At 47.3% G+C, this 24076-nt stretch overlaps 1 protein-coding gene and 1 long non-coding RNA gene across 3 annotated transcripts; both read left to right on the forward strand.

Moving 5' to 3' along the window:
- Window positions 1-12631: 12631 nt before the first annotated feature.
- Window positions 12632-15159, forward strand: LOC147990846 (uncharacterized). The gene is made up of 4 exons (XM_087538419.1): window positions 12632-13333; window positions 13412-13693; window positions 13787-14227; window positions 14314-15159. The coding sequence occupies exons 1-4, from the start codon at window positions 12632-12634 to the stop codon at window positions 15157-15159; spliced, it is 2271 nt and encodes a 756-aa protein (XP_087394545.1).
- A 3850-nt stretch (window positions 15160-19009) lies between these two features.
- Window positions 19010-21737, forward strand: LOC125506276 (uncharacterized). Of its 2 annotated transcripts, none has more exons than XR_007282618.2 (6): window positions 19010-19412; window positions 20248-20336; window positions 20424-20643; window positions 21050-21156; window positions 21252-21334; window positions 21427-21737. It is a non-coding gene; the product is annotated as an uncharacterized LOC125506276 (long non-coding RNA). The 2 variants fall into 2 exon arrangements; XR_007282617.2 differs by having other exon boundaries at window positions 19013-19412; window positions 20259-20336.
- The last annotated feature ends 2339 nt before the right edge of the window (window positions 21738-24076 follow it).

Consider the following 24076-nt stretch of genomic DNA (forward strand, 5'->3'; position numbering starts at 1 on the left):
TGTGAAGATTGCCTAACTTGCGACATTGCTTTCAATGCGGTTATGTCTCTAAGTCGTGCCTCGACACGTGGGAGCTATAGCCGCATCGAGGGTGTTACATAAGCGGTAGCGATAGTCGTAGAAGCATCAGATTGGCGAGACGACAACGATGCTATGATGGAGATCAAGGTGTCGCGCCGGTGACGATGGTGATCATGACGGTGCTTTGGAGATGGAGATCACAAGCACAAGATGATGATGGCCATATCATATCACTTATATTGATTGCATGTGATGTTTATCTTTTATGCATCTTATCTTGCTTTGATTGACGGTAGCATTATAAGATGATCTCTCACTAAATTTCAAGATAAAAAAGTGTTCTCCCCGAGTATGCACCGTTGCCAAAGTTCGTCATGCCCAGACACCACGTGATGATCGGGTGTGATAAGCTCTACGTCCATCTACAACGGGTGCAAGCCAGTTTTGCACACGCAGAATACTCAGGTTAAACTTGACGAGCGTGGCATATGCAGATATGGCCTCGGAACACTGAGACCGAAAGGTCGAGCGTGAATCATATAGTAGATATGATCAACATAGTGATGTTCACCATTGAAAACTACTCCATTTCACGTGATGATCGGTTATGGTTTAGTTGATTTGGATCACGTGATCACTTAGAAGATTAGAGGGATGTCTTTCTAAGTGGGAGTTCATAAGTAATATGATTAATTGAACTTAAATTTATCATGAACTTAGTACCTAATAGTATCTTGCTTGTCTATGTTTGATTGTAGATAGATGGCCCGTGCTGTTGTTCCGTTGAATTTAATGCGTTCCTTGAGAAAGCAAAGTTGAAAGATGATGGTAGCAATTACACGTACTGGGTCCGTAACTTGAGGATTATCCTCATTGCTGCTCAGAAGAATTACGTCCTGGAAGCACCGCTGAGTGCCAGGCCTGCTGCTGATGCAACTGACAACGTTAAGAACATCTGGCAGAGCAAAGCTGATGACTACTCGATAGTTCAGTGTGCCACGCTTTACGGCTTAGAACCGGGACTTCAACGACGTTTTGAACGTCATGGAGCATATGAGATGTTCCAGGAGTTGAAGTTAATATTTCAAACGAATGCCCGGATTGAGAGATATGAAGTCTCCAATAAGTTCTACAGCTGCAAGATGGAGGAGAATAGTTCTGTCAGTGAACATATACTCAGAATGTCTGGGTACCATAATCACTTAACTCAGCTGGGAGTTAATCTTCCGGTTGATACTGTCATTGACAGAGTTCTACAATCACTGCCACCAAGCTACAAGAGTTTGTGATGAACTATAATATGCAAGGGATGGATAAGATAATCCCTGAGCTCTTCGCAATGCTAAAGGCTACGGAGGTAGAAATCAAGAAGGAGCATCAAGTGTTGATGGTCAATAAGACCACCAGTTTCAAGAAAAAGGGTAAAGGGAAGAAGAAGGGGAACTTCAAGAAGAACAGCAAGCAAGTTGCTGCTTAGGAGAAGAAACCCAAGTCTGGACCTAAGCCTGAAACTGAGTGCTTCTACTGCAAGCAGACTAGTCACTGGAAGCGGAACTGCCCCAAGTATTTGGCGGATAGGAAGGATGGCAAGGTGAACAAAGGTATATGTGATATACATGTTATTGATGTGTACCTTACTAGAACTCGCAGTAGCACCTGGGTATTTGATACTGGTTTTGTTGCTAATATTTGCAACTCGAAACAGGGACTACAGATTAAGCGAACACTGGCAAAGGACGAGGTGACGATGCGCGTGGGAAATGGTTCCAAAGTCGATGTGATCGCGGTCGGCACGCTACCTCTACATCTACCTTTGGGACTAGTATTAGACCTAAATAATTGTTATTTGGTGCCAGCGTTGAGCATGAACATTATATCTGGATCTTGTTTGATGCGAGACGGTTATTCATTTAAATCAGAGAACAATGGTTGTTCTATTTATATGAGTAATATCTTTTATGGTCATGCACCCTTGAAGAGTGGTCTATTTTTGATGAATCTCGATAGTAGTGATACACATATTCATAATGTTGAAACCAAAAGATGCAGAGTTGATAATTATAGTGCAACTTATTTGTGGCACTGCCGTTTAGGTCATATCGGTGTAAAGCGCATGAAGAAACTCCATACTGATGGACTTTTGGAACCACTTGATTATGAATCACTTGGTACTTGCGAACCGTGCCTCATGGGCAAGATGACTAAAATGCCGTTCTCCGGAACTATGGAGAGAGCAACAGATTTTTTGGAAATCATACATACAGATGTATGTGGTCCGATGAATGTTGAGGCTCGTGGCGGATATCGTTATTTTCTCACCTTCACAGATGATTTAAGCAGATATGGGTATATCGACTTAATGAAACATAAGTCTAAAAGATTCGAAAAGTTCAAAGAATTTCAGAGTGAAGTTGAAAATCATCGTAACAAGAAAATAAAGTTTCTACGATTTGATCGTGGAGGAGAATATTTGAGTTACGACTTTGGTCTACATTTGAAACAATGCGGAATAGTTTCGCAACTCACGCCACCCGGAACACCACAGCGTAATGGTGTGTCCGAACGACGTAATCGTACTTTACTTGATATGGTGCGATCTATGATGTCTCTTATAGATTTACTGCTATCATTTTGGGTTATGCTTTAGAGACGGCCGCATTCACATTAAATAGGGCACCATCGAAATCCATTGAGACGGCGCCTTATGAACTGTGGTTTGTCAAGAAACCAAAGTTTTCGTTTCTAAAAGTTTGGGGCTGCGATGCTTATGTGAAAAAGCTTCAACATGATAAGCTCGAACCCAAATCGAAGAAATGTGTCTTCATAGGATACCCAAAGGAGACTGTTGGGTACACCTTCTGTCACAGATCCGAAGGCAAGACATTCATTGCTAAGAATGGATCCTTTCTAGAGAAGGAGTTTCTCTCGAAAGAAGTGAGTGGGAGGAAAGTCGAACTTGATGAGGTAACTATACCTGCTCCTCTATTGGAAAGTAGTTCATCACAGAAACCGGTTTCTATGACGCCTACACCAATTAGTGAGGAAGTTAATGATGCTGATCATGGAACTTCAGACCAAGTTACTACTGAACCCCGTAGATCAACCAGAGTAAGATCCGCACCAGAGTGGTACGGTAATCCTGTTCTGGAAGTCATGCTACTAGATCATGATGAACCTACGAACTATGAAGAAGCGATGGTGAGCCTAGATTCCGCAAAATGGCTTGAGGCCATGAAATCTGAGATGGGATCCATGTATGAGAACAAAGTATGGACTTTGGTTGACTTGCCCGATGATCGGCAAGAAATTGAGAATAAATGGATCTTCAAGAAGAAAACTAATGCTGACCGTAATGTTACTGTCTACAAAGCTCGACTTGTTGCGAAAGGTTTTTGACAAGTTCAAGGGATTGACTATGATGAGACTTTCTCACCCGTAGCGATGCTTAAGTCTGTCCGAATCATGATAGCAATTTCCGCATTTTATTATTATGAAATTTGGCAAATGGATATCAAAACTGCATTCCTGAATGGATTTCTGGAAGAAGAGTTGTATATGATGCAACCGCAAGGTTTTGTCGATCCAAAGGGAGCTAACAAAGTGTGCAAGCTCCAGCGATCCATTTATGGACTGGTGCAAGCCTCTCGGAGTTGGAATAAATGCTTTGATAGTGTGATCAAAGCATTTGGTTTTATACAGACTTTTGGAGAAGCCTGTATTTAAAAGGAAGTGAGTGGGAGCTCTGTAGCATTTCTGATATTATATGTGGATGCCATATTGTTGATTAGAAATGATATAGAATTTCTGGATAGCATAAAGGGATACTTGAATAAGAGTTTTTCAATGAAAGACCTCGGTGAAGCTGCTTACATATTGGGCATCAAGATCTATAGAGATAGATCAAGACGCTTAATTGGACTTTCACAAAGCACATACCTTGACAAAGTTTTGAAGAAGTTCAAAATGGATCAAGCAAAGAAAGGGTTCTTGCCTGTGTTACAAGGTGTGAAGTTGAGTAAGACTCAATGCCCGACCACTGCAGAAGATAGAGAGAAAATGAAAGATGTTCCCTATGCTTCAGCCATAGGCTCTATAATGAATGCAATGCTGTGTACCAGACCTGATGTGTGCCTTGCTATAAGTCTAGCAGGGAGGTACCAAAGTAATCCAGGAGTGGATCACTGGACAGCGGTCAAGAACATCCTGAAATACCTGAAAATGACTAAGGAAATGTTTCTCGATTATGGAGGTGACAAAGAGCTCATCGTAAATTATTACGTTGATGCAAGCTTTGACACTGATCCGGATGATTCTAAATCGCAAACCGGATACGTGTTTACATTGAACGGTGGAGCTGTCAGTTGGTGTAGTGGTAAACAAAGCGTTGTGGCGGGATCTACATCTGAAGAGGAGTACATAGCTGCTTCGGAAGCAGCAAATGAAGGAGTCTGGATGAAGGAGTTCATATCCGAACTAGGTGTCATACCTAGTGCATCGGGTACAATGAAAATCTTTTGTGACAATACTGGTGCTATGGCCTTTGCGAAGGAATTGGATTTCACAAGAGAACCAAGCACATCAAGAGACGCTTCAATTCCATCCGGGATCTAGTCCAGGTGGCAGACATAGAAATTTGCAAGATACATACGAATCTAAATGTTGCAGACCCGTTGACTAAGCCTCTTCCACGAGCAAAACATCATCAGCATCAAGACTCCATGGGTGTTAGAATCATTACTGTGTAATCTAGATTATTGACTCTAGTGCAAGTGGGGGACTGGAGGAAATATGCCCTAGAGGCAATAATAAAGTTATTATTTATTTCCTTATATCATGATAAATGTTTATTATTCATGCTAGAATTGTATTAACCGGAAACATAATACATGTGTGAATACATACACAAACAGGTTGTCACTAGTATGCCTCTACTTGACTAGCTCGTTGATCAAAGATGGTTATGTTTCCTAACCATGGACATGAGTTGTCATTTTATTAACGGGGTCACTTCATTAGGAGAATGATGTGATTGACATGACCCATTCCGTTAGCTTAGCACCCGATCGTTTAGTATGTTGCTACTGCTTTCTTCATGACTTATACATGTTCCTATGACTATGAGATTATGCAACTCCCGTTTACCGGAGGAACACTTTGTGTGCTACAAAATGTCACAACATAACTGGGTGATTATAAAGGTGCTCTACAGGTGTCTCCGAAGGTACTTGTTGGGTTGGCGTATTTCGAGATTAGGATTTGTCACTCCGATTGTCGGAGAGGTATCTCTGGGCCCTCTCGGTAATGCACATCACTTAAGCCTTGCAAGCATTGAAACTAATGAGTTAGTTGCGGGATGATGTATTACGGAACGAGTAAAGAGACTTGTCGGTAACGAGATTGAACTAGGTATTGAGATACCGACGATCGAATCTCGGGCAAGTAACATACCGATGACAAAGGGAACAACGTATGTTGTTATGTGGTCTGATCGATAAAGATCTTCGTAGAATATGTGGGAGCCAATATGAACATCCCGGTTCAGCTATTGGTTATTGACCAGAGACATGTCTCGGTCATGTCTACATAGTTCTCGAACCCGTAGGGTCCGCACGCTTAACATTTCGATGACAATTATATTATGAGTTTATATGTTTTGATGTACCGAAGGTTGTTCGGAGTTCCGGATGTGATCACGGACATTACGAGGAGTCTCGAAATGGTCGAGAGATGAAGATTGATATATTGGAAGCCTATGTTTGGATATCGGAAGTGTTCCGGGTGAAATCTGGATTTTACCGGAGTACCGGGAGGTTACCGGAACCCCCCGGGGGCTTAATGGGCCTATATGGGCCTTAGTGGAAATAGAGGGCAGCAAGGGGAGTGTGGGGCGCGCCCCCCCAAGGCCCAAACCGAATTGGTTTAGGGCAAAGGGGGCCGCCCCCCTCTTTCCTTCTCCCCCTCTCTCTTTCCTTCTTCCAAGTCCTAATCCAACTAGGAAAGGGGGGGAGTCCTACTCCCGGTGGGACTAGGACTCCTCCTGGCGCGCCTCCTCCCTGGCCGGCCGCACCCCCCCTTTGCTCCTTTATATACGGGGGCAGGGGGGCACCCCATACACACAACAATTGATCGTTTGATCTTTTAGCCGTGTGCGGTGCCCCCCTCCACCATAGTCCACCTCGATATTACTATAGTGGTGCTTAGGCGAAGCCCTGCGTTGGTAGAACATCAACATCGTCACCACGCCTTCGTGCTGACGAAACTCTCCCTCAACACTCGGCTGGATCGGAGTTTGAGGGACGTCATCGGGCTGAACGTGTGCTGAATTGGGACATGCCGTACGTTCGGTACTTGATCGGTCGTCTTGTGAAGACGTACGACTACATCAACCGCGTAGTGCTAACGCTTCTGCTTTCGGTCTACGAGGGTACATGGACAACACTCTCCCCTCTCGCTGCTATGCGTCACCATGATCTTGCGTGTGCGTAGGATTTTTTGAAATTACTACGTTCCCCAACAGTAACTGAAGGAAATATGCCCTAGAGGCAATAATAAAGGTATTATTATTTATTTCCTTATATCATGATAAATGTTTATTATTCATGCTAGAATTGTATTAACCGGAAACATAATACATGTGTGAATACATAGACAAACAGGTTGTCACTAGTATGCCTCTACTTGACTAGCTCGTTGATGAAAGATGGTTATGTTTCCTAACCATGGACATGAGTTGTCATTTGATTAACGGGGTCACTTCATTAGGAGAATGATGTGATTGACATGACCCGTTCCGTTAGCTTAGCATCCGATCATTTAGTATGTTTGCTATTGCTTTCTTCATGACTTGTACGTGTTCCTATGTCTATGAGATTATGCAACTCCCGTTTACTGGAGGAACACTTTGTGTGCTACCAAACGTCACAACGTAACAAGGTGATTATAAAGGTGCTCTACAGGTGTCTCCGAGGGTACTTATTGGGTTGGCGTATTTCGAGATTAGGATTTGTCACTCCGATTGTCAGAGAGGTATCTCTGGGCCCTCTCGGTAATGCACATCACTTAAGCCTTGCAAGCATTGCAACTAATGAGTTAGTTGCGGGACGATGTATTACAGAACGAGTAAAGAGACTTGACGGTAACGAGATTGAACTAGGTATTGAGATACCGACGATCAAATCTCGGGCAAGTAACATACCGATGACAAAGGGAACAACGTATGTTGTTATGCGGTCTGACCGATAAAGATCTTTGTAGAATATGTGGGAGCCAATATGAACATCTAGGTTCCGCTATTGGTTATTGACCGGAGACGTGTCTCGGTCATGTCTACATAGTTCTCGAACCCGTAGGGTCCGCACGCTTAACGTTTCGATGACAGTTATATTATGAGTTTAAATGTTTTGATGTACCAAAGGTTGTTCGGAGTTCCGGATGTGATCATGGACATGACGAGGAGTCTCAAAATGGTCGAGACATGAAGATGGATATATTGGAAGCCTATGTTTGGATATCGGAAGTGTTCCGGGTGAAATCAGGATTTTACCGGAGTACCGGGAGGTTACCGGAACCCCTCGGGGGTTTAATGGGCCTACATGGGCCTTAGTGGAAATAGAGGGCAACAAGGGGAGTGTGGGGCGCGCCCCCCAAGGCCCAAACCGAATTGGTTTTGGGAAAAGGGGGCCGGCCCCCTCTTTCCTTCTCCCCCTCTCTCTTTCATTCTCCCAAGTCCTAATCCAACTAGGAAGGGGGGGAGTCCTACTCCCGGTGGGAGTAGGACTCCTCCTGGCGCGCCTCCTCCCTGGCCGTCCGCAACCCCCCTTTGCTCCTTTATATACGGGGGCAGGGGGCACCCCATAGACACAACAATTGATCGTTTGATCTTTTAGCCGTGTGCGGTGCCCCCCTCCACCATAGTCCACCTCGATATTACTGTAGTGGTGCTTAGGCGAAGCCCTGCGTCGGAAGAATATCAACATCGTCACCATGCCGTCGTGCTGACGAAAGTCTCCCTCAACACTCGGCTGGATCGGAGTTTGAGGGACATCATCAGGCTGAACGTGTGCTGAACTCGGAGGTGTCGTACGTTCGGTACTTGATCGGTCGGATCGTGAAGACGTACGACTACATCAACCACGTTGTTCTAACGCTTCCGCTTTCGGTCTACGAGGGTACTTGGACAACACTCTCCCCTCTCGTTGCTATGCATCACCATGATCTTGCGTGTGCGTAGGAATTTTTTTAAAATTACTACGTTCCCCAATAGTAACTGAAGGAAATATGCCCTAGAGGCAATAATAAAGTTGTTATTATTTATTTCCTTATATCATGATAAATTTTTATTATTCATGCTAGAATTGTATTAACCGGAAACATAATACATGTGTGAATACATAGACAAACAGATTGTCACTAGTATGCCTCTACTTGACTAGCTCGTTGATGAAAGATGGTTATGTTTCCTAACCATGGACATGAGTTGTCATTTGATTAACGGGGTCACTTCATTAGGAGAATGATGTGATTGACATGACCCATTCCATTAGCTTAGTACCCGATCGTTTAGTATGTTGCTCTTGCTTTCTTCATGACTTATACATGTTCCTATGACTATGAGATTATGCAACTCCCATTTATCGGAGGAACACTTTGTGTTGTACCAAACGTCACAACGTAACTGGGTGATTATAAAGGTGCTCTACAGGTGTCTCCAAAGGTACTTGTTGGGTTGGCGTATTTCGAGATTAGGATTTGTCACTCCAATTGTCGGAGAGGTATCTCTGGGCCCTCTCGGTAATGCACATCACTTAATCCTTGCAAGCATTGCAACTAATGAGTTAGTTGCGGGATGATGTATTACGGAACGAGTAAAGAGACTTGCCGGTAACGAGATTGAACTAGGTATTGAGATACCGATGATCGAATCTCGGGCAAGTAACATACCGATGACAAAGGGAACAACGTATGTTGTTATGCGGTCTGACCGATGAAGATCTTCGTAGAATATGTGGGAGCCAATATGAGCATCCAGGTTCCGCTATTGGTTATTGACCGGAGACGTTTCTCGGTCATGTCTACATAGTTCTCGAACCTGTAGGGTCCGCACGCTTAACGTTTCGATGACAGTTATATTATGAGTTTATATGTTTTGATGTACCGAAGGTTGTTCGGAGTTCTGGATGTGTTCATGTACATGATGAGGAGTCTCGAAATGGTCGAGACATGAAGATTGATATATTGGAAGCCTATGTTTGGATATCGGAAGTGTTCCGGGTGAAATCAGGATTTTGCCGGAGTACCAGGAGGTTACCGGAACCCCCCGGGGCTTAATGGGCCTACATGGGCCTTAGTGGAAATAGAGGGAAGCAAGGGGAGTGTGGGGCGCGCCCCCCCAAGGCCCAAACCGAATTGGTTTGGGGCAAGACGGTCGGCCCCCTCTTTCCTTCTCCCCCTCTCTCTTTCCTTCTCCCATGTCCTAATCCAACTAGGAAGGGGGGGAGTCCTACTCCCGGTGGGATTAGGACTCCTCCTGGCGCCTCCTCCTTGGCCGGCCGCAACCCCCCTTGCTCCTTTATATACGGGGGCAGGGGGCACCCCATAGACACAACAATTGATCGTTTGATCTTTTAGCCGTGTGCGGTGCCCCCTCCACCATAGTCCATCTCAATATTACTGTAGTGGACCAGTGGTGCTTAGGCGAAGCCCTGTGTTGGTAGAACATCAACATCGTCACCACGCCATCGTGCTGACGAAACTCTCCCTCAACACTCGGCTAGATCGGAGTTCGAGGGACGTCATCAGGCTGAACGTGTGCTGAACTCGGAGGTGCCGTATGTTCGGTACTTGATCGGTCGGATCGTGAAGACGTACGACTACATCAACCGCGTTGTGCTAACGCTTCCGATTTCGATCTACGAGGGTACGTGGACAACACTCTCCCATCTCGTTGCTATGCATCACCATGATCTTGCGTGTGCGTAGGATTTTTTTTTGAAATTACCATGTTCCCCAACAGTGGTATCAGAGCCAGGTTTTATGCGTAGATGTCATATGCACGAGTAGAACACAAGTGAGTTGTGGGTGATATAAATCATACTACTTACCAGCATGCCATACTTTGGTTCGGCGGTATTGTTGGATGAAGCGGCCCGGACTGACAATACCGCCGAACCAAAGTATGACATGCTGGTAAGCAGTATGACTTATATCGCCCACAACTCACTCGCGTTCTACTCGTGCATATGACATCTACGCATACAACCTGGCTCGGATGCCACTGTTGGGGAACGTAGTAATTTCAAGAAATTTCCTACGCACACGCAAGATCATGGTGATGCATAGCAACGAGAGGGAGAGTGTTGTCCACGTACCCTCATAGACGGAAAGCGGAAGCGTTAGCACAACGCGGTTGATGTAGTCATACGTCTTCACGATCCGACCGATCAAGTACCGAACGTACGGCACCTCCGAGTTCAGCACACGTTCAGCCTGATGACGTCCCTCGAACTCCGATCCAGCCGAGTGTTGAGGGAGAGTTTCGTCAGCACGACGGCGTGGTGACGATGTTGATGTTCTACCGACGCAGGGCTTCGCCTAAGCACCACTGCAGTAATATCGAGGTGGACTATGGTGGAGGGGCACCGCAGACGCCTAAAAGATCAAACGATCAATTGTTGTGTCTATGGGGTGCCTCCCTGCCCCCGTATATAAAGGAGCAAGGGGGGGAGGGGTGCGGCCGGCCAGGGAGGAGGCGCGCCAGAGTAGGACTCCTCCCTTTCCTAGTTGGATTAGGACATGGGAGAAGGAAAGAGAGAGGGGGAGAAGGAAAGAGGGGGCCGGCCCCCCTTGCCCTAAACCAATTCGGTTTGGGCCTTGGGGGGCGCGCCCCACACTGCCCTTGCTGCCCTCTATTTCCACTAAGGCCCATGTAGGCCCATTAAGCCCCCGGGGGGTTCGGGTAACCTTCCGGTACTCCGATAAAATCCCGATTTCACCCGGAACACTTCCGATATCCAAACATAGGCTTCCAATATATCAATCTTCATGTCCGACCATTTCGAGACTCGTCGTCATGTCCGTGATCACATCCGAAACTCCGAACAACCTTCTGTACATCAAAACATATAAACTCATAATATAACTGTCATCGAAACGTTAAGCGTGCGGACCCTACGGGTTCGAGAACTATGTAGACATGACCGAGACACGTCTCCGGTCAATAACAAATAGCAGAACCTGGATGCTCATACTGGCTCCCACATATTCTACGAAGATCTTTTATCGGTCAAACCGCATAACAACATACGTTATTCCCTTTGTCATCGGTATGTTACTTGCCCGAGATTCGATCGTCGGTATCTCAATACCTAGTTCAATCTCGTTACCGGCAAGTCTCTTTACTCGTTCCGTAATACATCATCCTGCAACTAACTCATTAGTTGCAATGCTTGCAAGGCTTAAGTGATGTGCATTACCGAGAGGGCCCAGAGATACCTCTTCGACAATCGGAGTGACAAATCCTAATCTCGAAATACGCCAACCCAACAAGTACCTTTGGAGACACCTATAGAGCACCTTTATAATCGCTCAGTTATGTTGTGATGTTTGGTAGCACACAAAGTGTTCCTCTGGTAAATGGGAGTTGCATAATCTCATAGTCATAGGAACATGTATAAGTCATGAAGAAAGCAATAGCAACATACTAAACGATCGGGTGCTAAGCTAACGGAATGGGTCATGTCAATCACATCATTCTCCTAATGATGTGACCCCGTTAATCAAATGACAACTCATGTCCATGGTTAGGAAACATAACCATCTTTGATCAACGAGCTAGTCAAGTAGAGGCATACTAGTGACAACCTGTTTGTCTACGTATTCACACATGTATTATGTTTCCGGTTAATACAATTATAGCATGAATAATAAACATTTATCATGATATAAGGAAATAAATAATAACTTTATTATTGCCTCTAGGGCATATTTCCTTCATTTGCATGCAACGCCCCATCCCCTCGCCCTCCTTTGTGGTTGGTCGCGCTTCGCCTGCCTCGGATCCCCATGTGATCCTGCCCCCCCCCCCCCGCATCGAGGGATGTGCAGGTTCTCGGTGATTCCTCGAGCCGGCCCTGTTCTCCATCGGTGGTGGACCCTCCCTTGCATGCCGTGAATCCCGAGGCCATGCACCCGCCCACGTTGCTCTCCCTGCTTGACTCGGTGCAGTAGGAGACCGACCAGATCCTTCCACAGCCCAAGCCCGCCCCAAGGCGACGATGCAACACCATCCCTCCCAACTTCACCCCGCGCAGGAGCAACCGCATTGCCAAGACAGATTGTGGATTAGACTCGGAGATGAAAGCTAAACGTGTTCTTCTCCGCCGTCTAGGGCTCCTAGAGGATGATGGCCGGGTGGATGACACTATTCTTGCCAAGTATGCTCAACTCTTCGCGCGGCCGCTTGCGGAGGACGTCGTTCAGGCCTTCACAGATTACTACGGTTGTCAAATCCCTCGCGGTGTCACGCAGCTCCTCGATCGCGCGCTGGTGCAGCCGTTCCTAGTTTCGTCCTAGGGCTTCCTCTTCCGTTTCTTCACCGCCCCCTCTCCTCTCCATGGATTTTAATCTCAAGATGGTTTTCTGGAATGTGCGCGGGCTTAACTCCCACGCGAGATGTATGGTTGTTCAGTCTTTGATTTCATTTGTCTCCCCCTCGATCGTCTGCCTTAGCGAGACGAAGCTCGCTGTGATCACCGCCGCGCTTGTTGTTCAGACCCTGGGTCCTATGTTTGGGGGTGACTTCCTCTTCCTCCCTGCGTTCAGGACTCGTGGTGGCATCCTGGTCGCGTGGCACGACTCCAAGATTTCCCTCTCCCGACCGGAGATTGGCGATTACCACGTCTCTGCTCTTGTCACTTCCCCCACCGGCAGGCAGCATTGGTGGCTCTCCTCTGTCTATGGCCCCCAAGACGATGCTGCCAAGGTGGTGTTCCTCGCTGAGCTGCATAGTTTTCGCCTCACCTGCGCGGGCCCCTGGGTCATTGGAGGCGACTTCAACATGATCCTCTCCTTCGCGGATAAGACCAATAATCGCCTGTACCACCGCTCCATGAGCCGTTTTGGCCGCTTCGTTGCTGACATGGAGCTCCGTGACATGTATCTTCATGGTCGCAGATACACTTGGTCAAATGAGCAGGATTCCCCCACCCTCGCGCGCAACGACACGGTCCTCTGCTCGCCTAGCTGGGACGCCTGCCAGCCTGGTTGTTCTCTTCGCTGCCTCGCCTCGACGACTTCTGACCATGCCCCGCTCCTGGTGGACTGCTCCCAACATCACAGTGCTCATCGGCAATCTCACTTCGAGCATTTCTGGTTGAAACTTTATGGCTTCTAGGAGACTGTGACGGAGGCGTGGAATGCCAAGCCTCCGGATGCCGAACCCTTCCGCCGGTTATACCAGCGCCTCAAATTCACAGCCCATCGCCTCCAAAGTTGGAGCGCACGGCGGGTTGGATCGGTGTCTCTCCAGCTACAGGTCGCGCGCGAGCTCACTGCCCGGCTCGACGCGGCGATGGATTTGCGGCCGCTCTCCCTGCTCGAGATCTGGCTACACAAAAGCCTCAAGCTCAAATACCTCGGCCTCGCTTCCCTTGAGCGTTCGATCGCCCGGCAAAGTGTCTGTCTGTCCTAGCTTCGCGATGGGGACACTAACTCGACCTTCCTCAAGATCTGTGCTTCTCACCATCTCCACAAGAATTGCATCCGGCAGCTGCGCGTGGACGACGCGATCGTTTCTGACGAAGCTGGTATGGCGAAAGCTGCTTTCCTCCACTTCGCCAGCATCCTGGGTGCGGCTGACTTGTGTGACTCCACCATCAACCTCGAGGCCTTCGATGGTCGCTCCTTCAACCTTTCGTCCCTCGAGGTTCCTTTCTCTGAGGATGAGATTTGGGCTGCGACGAAGCGGCTTCCGTCCGGGAAGGCGCCGGGCCCCGACAGCTTCACGTCCAAATTTCTTCACGCATGCTGGTATATAATCAAGAAGGACATTTGTGATGCCTTCGACAAGCTCTATCACTTGAACAACATGGGCTTCCAAAAGCTTAGCGAGGCCTTCATCACCCTTCTCCCAAAGAAGCCCGACACCACCCCTCTCTCGGACTACCGGCCGATCAGCCTTATTCACCTTTTGGCCAAGTTGTTCGCCAAGGTCTTGTCGCTCCGGCTCACCCCTCGTCTTGATGCCATGGTGTCCACTAACCAGAGCGCATTCATGACAATTTCGTCCTTGTGCAGCAGACTGCTCGTCAGCTCCACAACATGCATGCCTCGCGTGTGCTCTTCAAGCTTGACATCGCGCGCGCATTCGACTCCGTCTCCTGGCCGTTCCTACTTCAGATCCTTCGCCACCTGGGCTTTGGTCCATGCTGGCGAGAATGGATCTCCATCCTGCTCTCCACTGCCAAGACCCGCGTTCTGATCAACGACAATCCATGCCCTCCCATCTGCCATGAGAAGGGTTTGCGGCAAGGTGACCCTATCTCTTCGATGTTATACATCTTGGTCATCAATGCCCTCAACTCTCTCCTCCATTTCGCCATCAGCACTGGCATTCTGTGTCGCCTCACCGAGCACCGAATGGCTTCGAGCATCTCCTTGTACGCCGATGGCATGGTCATCTTTTGTCATCCGGACCCGCAGGAGCTCCTTGCCGTCCGCGAGCTGCTTCGCGTCTTTGGAGCTGCCTCCGGCCTTCACACGAACTTCCAAAAGTGTTTGGCCACGCCTATCCAGTGTTCCGACGTGCAAGTGGTGCAGATCATGAACACACTCTCTTGCCCGATCGCGCCCTTCCCGATCACTTACTTAGGCATCCCCCTCTCAGTTCGAAAAGTCTCCGCGGCTGCCCTTATGCCTCTGGTGGAGCGCATGGCTCGCAAGCTTCCTACATGGCGCGCTTCGCTTCTTTCCCGTGGCGAAAGGTTGGCCTTCGTCCGTCATGTCCTCGCCGCCATGCCTACCCACCTCCTCATGGCCATGGCCCTGAGACCCTCCAATCTCAAGAAGATCAACAACATCATGCGTGAGTTTCTATGGCATGGTTGCAGCGACTCCTCTGGTCGTGGCTATCTAGTCAGCTAGCGCAAGGTGTGTCGCCCCCTAGAGTTTGGGGGCCTCAGCATCTGGGACTTGCAGCGCACTGGCACTGCTCTCCGTGCTCGCTGGCTTTGGCTCAAGGCCACTGACCTCTCCAGGCCCTGGAGCACCTCCACATCCCGACCGACGCCGATGTCCAGACCATCCTCAACGCATCCACGCTTTGGATATTGGGGGACGACAACTCCTGTCTGTTCTGGACAAACAGGTGGATCAGCGGCTTGTCCGTCGCCGACTTGCTCCAGCCGTGCTGGCCTTGGTTCCCAGCCGCTGCAGGCGGATGCGATCTGTCGCGCAGGGTATGCTTGGAAGAGCCTGGATCTCCGACATCCGTGCTGCCATGGGGCCCGAGGCCATGGTGCAGTATGTGGATCTTTGGCGGCTTCTTCAACACATCACCGTCTCTGCCGACCCCGATGAGCTGCATTGGCGTTGGACGAGCAACGACATCTGCTCGGCTAAGTCCTGTTATCAGGCAATGTTCACCGGCTCTACAATCGCCCCGCATTGGAAGCTCACTTGGCGCACTTGGGCCCCCCTCCGCATCTGGTTCTTCGCTTGGTTGGCCGGCATGGATCGCTGCTGGACTGCTGCCCGGCTAGCCCGGCATGGGTGATACGTCTCCAATGTATCTATAATTTATGAAGTATTCATGCCATGTTTACAATAGTTTTATATGATTTTGGTATGATTTGATTAGAACTAACCTGGACTGACGCTATTTTCAGCAGAACTACTGTGGTGTTGTTTTTGTGCAGAAATAAAAGTTCTTGGAATACGATGAAAATCAACGGAGATTTTTTTTGGAAAATATGAAAAATACTGGAGCAAAAATCTACCGGAGGGGAGTCCCGTGGGCCCCACGAGGGTGGGGGGCGCGCCCCCCTATCTCGTGGACTCCCCGAGGGTCCCCCTGACGTGAAATCAACGCCAACTTCTCCTATAAATACAGAAACCTTTGGGAACCTAAGTATTCGAATGATGCAGATTACTACAGACTGTCTTGTTTTTGACAGATTCTGTTTTCTATGTGTTGATCGCTTATTTTGATGAATCTATGGGTAGTATCGGGGGGTATGAACCATGGTGAAGTAGGAATACAATAGATAAAGTGCTAATATGAAATTGGAATAAGTTTGCAACAGTACCTAAAGGTAGTGATTTGCTTTAAGTATACTAACGGATCTCACAAAATTTTTGTTATGTTTTTGTGGATGAAGTGTTCGAAGAACGAGGAGTTACCGATGTGAGAAGAATAAAGAGAGGCAAGAGTTCAAGCTTGGGGTTGCCCAAGGCACCCCAAGTAAATATTCCAAGGATACTCAAGCATCTAAGCTTGGGGATGCCCTGGTTGGCATCCCATCTTTCTTCTTCAACAATTATTGGTATACCTTGGTTTTTGTTTTGTTCACATGATTTGTGTCCTTTATGTTTTTCTTTTTCTTTAAGAACCATGCTAGTATGAGATGTCCCTTCACCAATTTATAGAATGATTCATGTGCTTCACTTATATCTTTTGAGTGCGACCTTATAGAATGCTCTTTGCGCTTCACTTAAATCTTTTGAGTATGGTTTTATAGAATGCTTCGTGTGCTTCACTTATATATATTTTGAGCTTGGGTATTGATTGTAGAATTCTCCATGAACTTCACTTATATCTTTTGGAGTATGAATAATACTATCATCTAAAACGGGTTTGGAAGAGTGTCAACTTTAGGAATTAGTGACCCCACTATTCTGAATGAGAAGAATTTTGCTTATGTGGAGAGTAGAAAATTCTCTATGCTTGTAGATCATGAAAAGAATGCTTTATGTGATAGTTATATTGATTAACTCATTCATGATGCTACTGAAAATATTAGGAGGGAGGAATATATGCTTGTAGGAGTTGCAATAATATCAAGTTTCCTCTCTATGTGCTTAAAGTTTTGAAGCTATACTTGTTTTGCCTTCCTATGATAGTTGATTCTTGTTCCTATAAATTATGTGTTCACAAAATCCCTGGGCATAGGAAGTGAGTTAGATTAAAATATGCTAGTCATATTCTTCATGATGCTCTCTTTATGTTTCAATTCTTTTCTTTTATGTGAGCATCATTGAAATCATCATGCCTGGCTAAAAGACACTAAAGAAAAGCGCCTCTTGGGAGACAACCCAATATTTACCCTTACTGTTTTTGTGCGCGTACATGATTAAGCTACTGTAGTAATCATGTTTTATAGCTTTTGTTTCAATAAAGTGAAAAGTAAGACCTTTGGGAAGACTTGGGTGAAAGTTAATGTGATCTTGCTGTAAAAAACAGAAACTTTGCGCTCACGAGATTAGCTGCAATTTTTTTACAGAAGATTGCTGAGGGAGTCCTGGATTAGGGGGTATCCGGACAGCCGGACTGTTGGACTATGAAGATACAAGATTGGAGACTTCGTTCCATGTCCGGATGGGACTCTCCTTGGCATGAAAGACAAGCTTGGCAATATGGATATGTATATCTCCTCCTTTGTAACCGACCTTGTGTAACCCTAGCTCCCTCTGGTGTCTATATAAACCGAAAGGTTTTAGTCCATAGAATAACATACAATCATACCATAGGCTAGCTTCTAGGGTTTAGCCTCTTCGATCTCGTGGTAGATCAACTCTTGTACTACTCATATTTTAACATATATGAGGCTGGACGACCGGCCCACCCGAGCGCTCCTCGAATTTTGCTTCGTTTTGACCCTCCGATTCGCCATGGTCGCGTCAACGCTGGTGTGCCAACCGTTTGATTTTTACAGTTCATTTTGACCCAGGGTTGTTTCGTGAGCATAGATGACTGGTGGGCTCGGCTAGGCCTTGGATTGGCTGGGTCAGATCCTCTCAGGTGAGCTACTCGTGCTGCATGGCTTGTTGTGTCGCACGCTGACCGGATCGTGCGTCGTGGGGCGCCACAGAGGAGTTGGCCAGCCCATATGCACCCGTTTTTTACGCACGCGCCTGCACTGTACCAATGACGGGTGGGCCGCTCCTTCCCCTGGTCCCACTCGTCCGCTACTCTAACTGCATGTCCCGTCGCGTGGGTGAGTTTTCTCGGGTCAAACGTTTTTGTCCGGTCGTTCCTCATGCGCTGCCCGCGCCGTGCGTCGTGGGGAAGTTACTTCTTCCTACGTCAGGTGCAGAAGCGATGGACCGACGCATGTGCACCCGCGTTTGTGCTGGCGCAATGATGGGTGTGGGCCGCTGCTATTCCTGGCCCCGCTTGTCGGCTGCAGTCGCTGAGCGTGTCTTGGGTTGCACTCAGGATAGGCCCGTCGCGTGCAGGGTCGTCGCGTCGTCTGTTGCGCTCGCGTGTGGGGTCATCACATGCAGGACGGGTCGACTCATGTGTACTCGCCGGGTGCACACCCATCGCTTCATATGGCTCAGACCCATGCATGGCCCCATTCGTCGGTCTCTTCTTTTGTTTTTCTTTGCGTGCACGATGTGCCAGCTTTTGTCTCGTCAGGCACGATTCACATCTGGGAGATTTTGTGCTCCTGTTGCTATTTCCTCCTCTGGCTCGTTGGGTGCTGCCGCTGCAAGTGGGTCTATTTGTTTTCTAGACCCACCCATCTGTGGTTGGCTGTGAATTTGTTCGTGTGAGCTCTTCCTGCTTTTGCGTCCCATCCGGCTTTTGGAGAGAGAACCGGGGCTGAATTCTGCATCGTGGGTTGTGGCCTACTCCATGCGACCATGCCGCGTCACGTCTTGTCTTTTTTTGTGAGCCGTCTGTGACCATCGCTCCATGTTTCGCCCTCTGGCTGGTGGCCCCTGTTCCCTTCTGGTCCCGCACATCAGCGTCGTCCACTTTAAACCGCCCAGAACACTAGACGTAAGACGGTTCGGGCGTCCTCTCCCAGCCGCCTCCTCTTCTCCCTCGACCATGAGGCTCCTCTCGCGCCGCCCGCCTCCTCTTCTCCTTCCTTTCTCTGGACCGGGTGCGTAGTCGCCGCCGTTTATGTCCGCGCAGCCGACCAGCTTCGCGGTGCCCGGAGCGCCTCCGGAGTTCGTCCCCCCTTCCCTGCTACTCTGCTCTCATTAGGGAAGGTCGGATCCATTCACCCCCTCGCCCGGCATCGCTCGGTGAATAAGACAGACGAAATTGATGTGCGCTTCCTCTCCTCTCGCCCAACGAAGGCGGAAGATGCAAGCGGTGGCTCCTCACCTAGCCGTACGGTGATGGATTCAATGGAGAAGAGGAAGCATGTTCCCTCCATTACCTGGTTAGTTGCCAATGCTCACTAAATTTGCACCTCTGCCATGTATAAATTTTGTTGCTTCTTCTGCTGTCATGTTTTTTCTGCCCTTAGCAAATTACTGTCCTACAATTTTTTTATTTGTAAACGTAAATGAAACACGTACACATCTTGTATTTTCTTCTTTCTTATGGCTATGCTTTTCTTTTCTTTTCTTTATTGATTTGTAAATGTAAATGAAACTACTTGTCATTCAGCCTGGTTCAATTTTTGATTCCAGACAGAAAAATATGAGTTAAGATTGGTATCTGATGTTCATGTTTATCTTTGCCTAAAAACACATGATAATTTTATATTTTAGTCTGGTTCTTAGCTTTTCTTTGTTTCGGCCAATCTAAACGGTAGTCGTAGTAATACAACACTGCATTCAGAAATAGCAAGAGGAGATAAAGCTAGGTGCTGCAACTAGGCCGGTGGTGAATCTAATTTTTAGAACTGACCGTGCTTCAAAGTTGGATGTTCCCCTGAGGAATCTCACTGCATCTATAGATCAACAGAACAAACACCTAAAGGCCCTAAGATCTTTATTGTTATACAGAATTTGTTGTCTGACTGTCCAAACGAATTGGATCACCTCGCTATGGAATTAGGAGAAGACAGTTACTTGATCTGACTGTTTACAGTTCCACGGTTTTTCAGAGATCTAAAAGACTATCAGGATAAACAAATTCAATCTGAATTATGGAAGTACGTGTTGTTCTATGTTCTTGGGCATGTAGCAAGCCTAGGAAAAACACTGCCAAGCTTGCGACAGAAAAAGATACAAATGCTCACAATTATTATCTTCTGGTGACCATTTTAGGCTTGTTTCAGGAAGTGAGTATGCAAGATAACTTCAAGCAAAGTGTACAGAGGCTGCAGCTGAAGCTGGATTTTGAAGGTTGCAAGTTGGTGGGTCATCAGTTATTATTAAGTTCAATCCCCTTTGCCGTGTAATATTGTGGTTACATTGACTCTTTTGTATAATTGTGCACGCAGGATTCTATTGGAACAATCACTGAAAATGATGAGAGAGTTTGTCTCACATGTGCTGCTCACTGATGAGAAGTAGATTGAAGTGAATGGTGCTAGAGAAGAAGGAGCGGTCGGGAAAGTACACCAGTGATGCCCTGCAAGGCGAGCAACAGGAAGCTAAGGAGATGCTTAGTGTAATCCCTGAGAAGCAAAGAGCGAACCAAAGAACATGTCCGCTTCAAGGGTAAAATCCTCTGTAATCCCTAATTGTGCTTTTGTGAAAATATGATTATTGGGTCCTTCTTCTTAGGTAAAGTTTCTTTCTACAACTCATATAAACACATGTGAATGCACATATTTTAGATCTCATATGAAAGCAACTCAATTGTACAGCAAAAGATAGCTGCTGTGTTGATATAGCTTTCTCTCATGCCGTTCTCGATTGCACAATTGTACAATCAAATTCTTATCTCACATGAGGAAGAAAACTTAGTGTGGCATGTTTTACGGAGATACAAATATATAGATGGACATAAAGAAATTCTATTCGAAGCTGTCTAGCTGATTGAGTGAGCTAAAACGTGCTCGAGCCAGTCCTTTGGATATTAATATCTCATCTTGCTCTGTTACCAAACCACTTGGTTTTCTAGGTGCAACAGGAGTAGTCTGATGATAAGGCTGAAGCTATTTCAGCAACTGTTGAAGGAAAGAATGATAAGGCTGACCAGTGTTAGATGACCAAGACCGAAAACAAAAGGTGCCAATTCTTATACTGTGTGTCTACCTCTGCATTTTTAAGCCTAAATAGACACAGCGATTGTTCATCTCTAACCAGAATAACTTCTAAAAAAGGAGCTCTACTACTGGAAGGCATATTAAAGAAATCAAGGCAGTGACTACTCTGCGCCAGCTATGCAGAGATTAATTACCTATAGGTACAACCCAGATATGTTCTCATGTGTTGTTCCTAAATTCATCTGCCATAAGCATGCTTTAACTTTGTGTTCTGTCCTGTGTTTCACTGTAGGTTACCTATCCTATAATATTAGCTTCTCCTCGACTGACATCTCAAGAGGAAAATGGTCCTTCATGCAACTAGGCTCACCATCAACAATGCTCCGCTACAATGCTCTTTGACCAGCTTCAAGAGAGTCTCTTAATGCGTCTGCTACTTGCATGAACAAAGCCACGACCAGGATTTATGTAACCAGTGAACTGAATGCTCCTTATTAAGCATGCTCTAAAACTAGAGTCTTTGGCTGCTCAGGTAGCTATCTCAAAGCAAAGCAAAAACAAAAACTCCCGTATATTATGAAGTGAACTCTAGCTTATTGTGCATGTGTTGTTTGACTGTGGTTTGTCTTTCTATGCGTGATATGCTGCTCCATAGCCTACACACGATTTCTTCTTGAGATAGATATTTTTGGTTACCTTTTTTGGCCACCTCTGCCCCTATTTGTTAGTTTTTTTCCTAATTTAGACTCTGGTGGTCTTCCTTTTCTCACGGCGTTTAGGGATCTGGCCCATTCGTGTTTTTGCTTCTGCCCATTAGGCCCTTTCGTGGCTATGGCTTATATCCAGACACGTTCGTGTGGCTAAGGAGTGGCATTTCAGGGTTTCTTTCCTCGTGACGTCTTGGTGCCCAAGGATTAGGCTGTGGTATTCTTCAACCAACCAAATTAGAATGTGTGTATATATATATATATATCTCATTGTGCACAACAAGACACCATTTTTATTATCATATGTACTTCCCTACAGCTAAACTAACTAAAATATATATTTTGTTTTAAATGCGGCTTTGTGTTATTAAATTAAAATGTGTGTATACATCTCTAAATCCTAAACCCTCAAACCATGGATATTTTGTTTCATCGCGAACATGGGTTTAGTGTGCCTCTGCGCCATTTGGCGCAACGGGTCCACTAGTTATCAAGAACAATCAAGCAGGATGTAGGGTATTACCTCCATCAAGAGGGCCCGAACTTGGGTAAACATCGTGTCCCCTGCCTCCTGTTACCATCCGCCTTAGACGCACAGTTCGGGACCCCCTACCCGAGATCTGCCGGTTTTGACACCGACATTGGTACTTTCATTGAGAGTTTCACTGTGCCGTCACCGTAAGGGAGGATGCCTCGTCTTGTCGTCAAAAACAAGATTACCGCCGGGGGAGCCCTGGCTGTCGGCCAAACTCCCCGGCTAGGCAGTTTCATCATGACCGCCCGTTCGGCCGCTGCATCGATGATGACTTCTCGGGTCATCGAAAACAGCCTCCACATTGGCTCGGAATTTGCCGAGCAGATGGATCCAATGAAGCTCTCTTCCCTAAACGAGCTCTTGGATTGCATCGCCGCCTTGGTGTTGGGGAACGCACCAGAATTTCAAAATTTTCTACGCATCACCAAGATCAATCTATGGAGTCATCTAGCAACGAGGGGGAGAGCAGTGCATCTACATACCCTTGTAGATCGCGCGCGGAAGCGTTCAAGAGAACGGGGTTGATGGAGTCGTACTCGTCGTGATCCAAATCACCGATGACCTAGCGCGGAACGGACGACACCTCCGCGTTCAACACACATACGGTTGGGAAGACGTCTCCTCCAACTTGATCCAGCAAGGGGGAAGGAGAGGTTGATGAAGATCCAGCAGCACGACGGCGTGGTGGTGGAAGCAACGGTGATCTCGGCAGGGCTTCACCAAGCACAGGGAGACGGAGGAGTGTCACGGGAGGGAGAGGGAGAGGCCAAGGGCTAGGGTGCGGCTGCCCTCCTTCCCCCCACTATATATAGGGTCCCTAGGGGGGGCGCCGGCCCTAGGAGATCCAATCTCCTAGGGGGGGCGGCGGCCAAGGGTGGCTTGCCCCCCAAGGCAAGTGTGGCGCCCCCACCCCTAGGGTTTCCAACCCTAGGCGCAGGGGGAGGCCCAAGGTGGGCGCACCAGCCCACTAGGGGCTGGTTCCTCTCCCACTTCAGCCCATGGGGCCCTCCGGGATAGGTGGCCCCACCCGGTGGACCCCCGGGACCCTTCCGGTGGTCTCGGTACAATACCGATTACCCCCGAAACTTTCCCGATGGCCAAAACTTGACTTCCTATATATAAATCTTCACCTCCGGACCATTCCGGAACTCCTCGTGACATCCGGGATCTCATCCAGGACTCCGAACAACTTTCAGGTTATCGTATACTAATATCTCAACAACCCTAGCGTCACCGAACCTTAAGTGTGTAGACCCTACGGGTTCGGGAGACATGCAGACATGACCGAGACGACTCTCCGGTCAATAACCAACAGTGGGATCTGGATACCCATGTTGGCTCCCACATGCTCCTCGATGATCTCATCGGATGAACCATGATGTCGAGGATTCAATCAATCCGTATACAATTCCCTTTGTCAATCGATACGTTACTTGCCCGAGACTCGATCGTCGGTATCCCAATACCTCGTTCAATCTCGTTACCGGCAAGTCACTTTATTCATACCGTAATGCATGATCCCGTGATCAACCACTTGATCACATTGAGCTCATTATGATGATGCATTACCGAGTGGGCCCAGAGATACCTCTCCATCATTCAGAGCGACAAATCCCAGTCTTGATTCGTGCCAACCCAACAGACACTTCCGGAGATACCTATAGTGTACCTTTATAGTCACCCAGTTACGTTGTGACGTT

Source organism: Triticum urartu, chromosome 1A, assembly GCF_056163025.1.
Source record: "Triticum urartu cultivar PI428250 chromosome 1A, HENAU_Tu73, whole genome shotgun sequence".
NCBI lineage: Eukaryota > Viridiplantae > Streptophyta > Magnoliopsida > Poales > Poaceae > Triticum > Triticum urartu.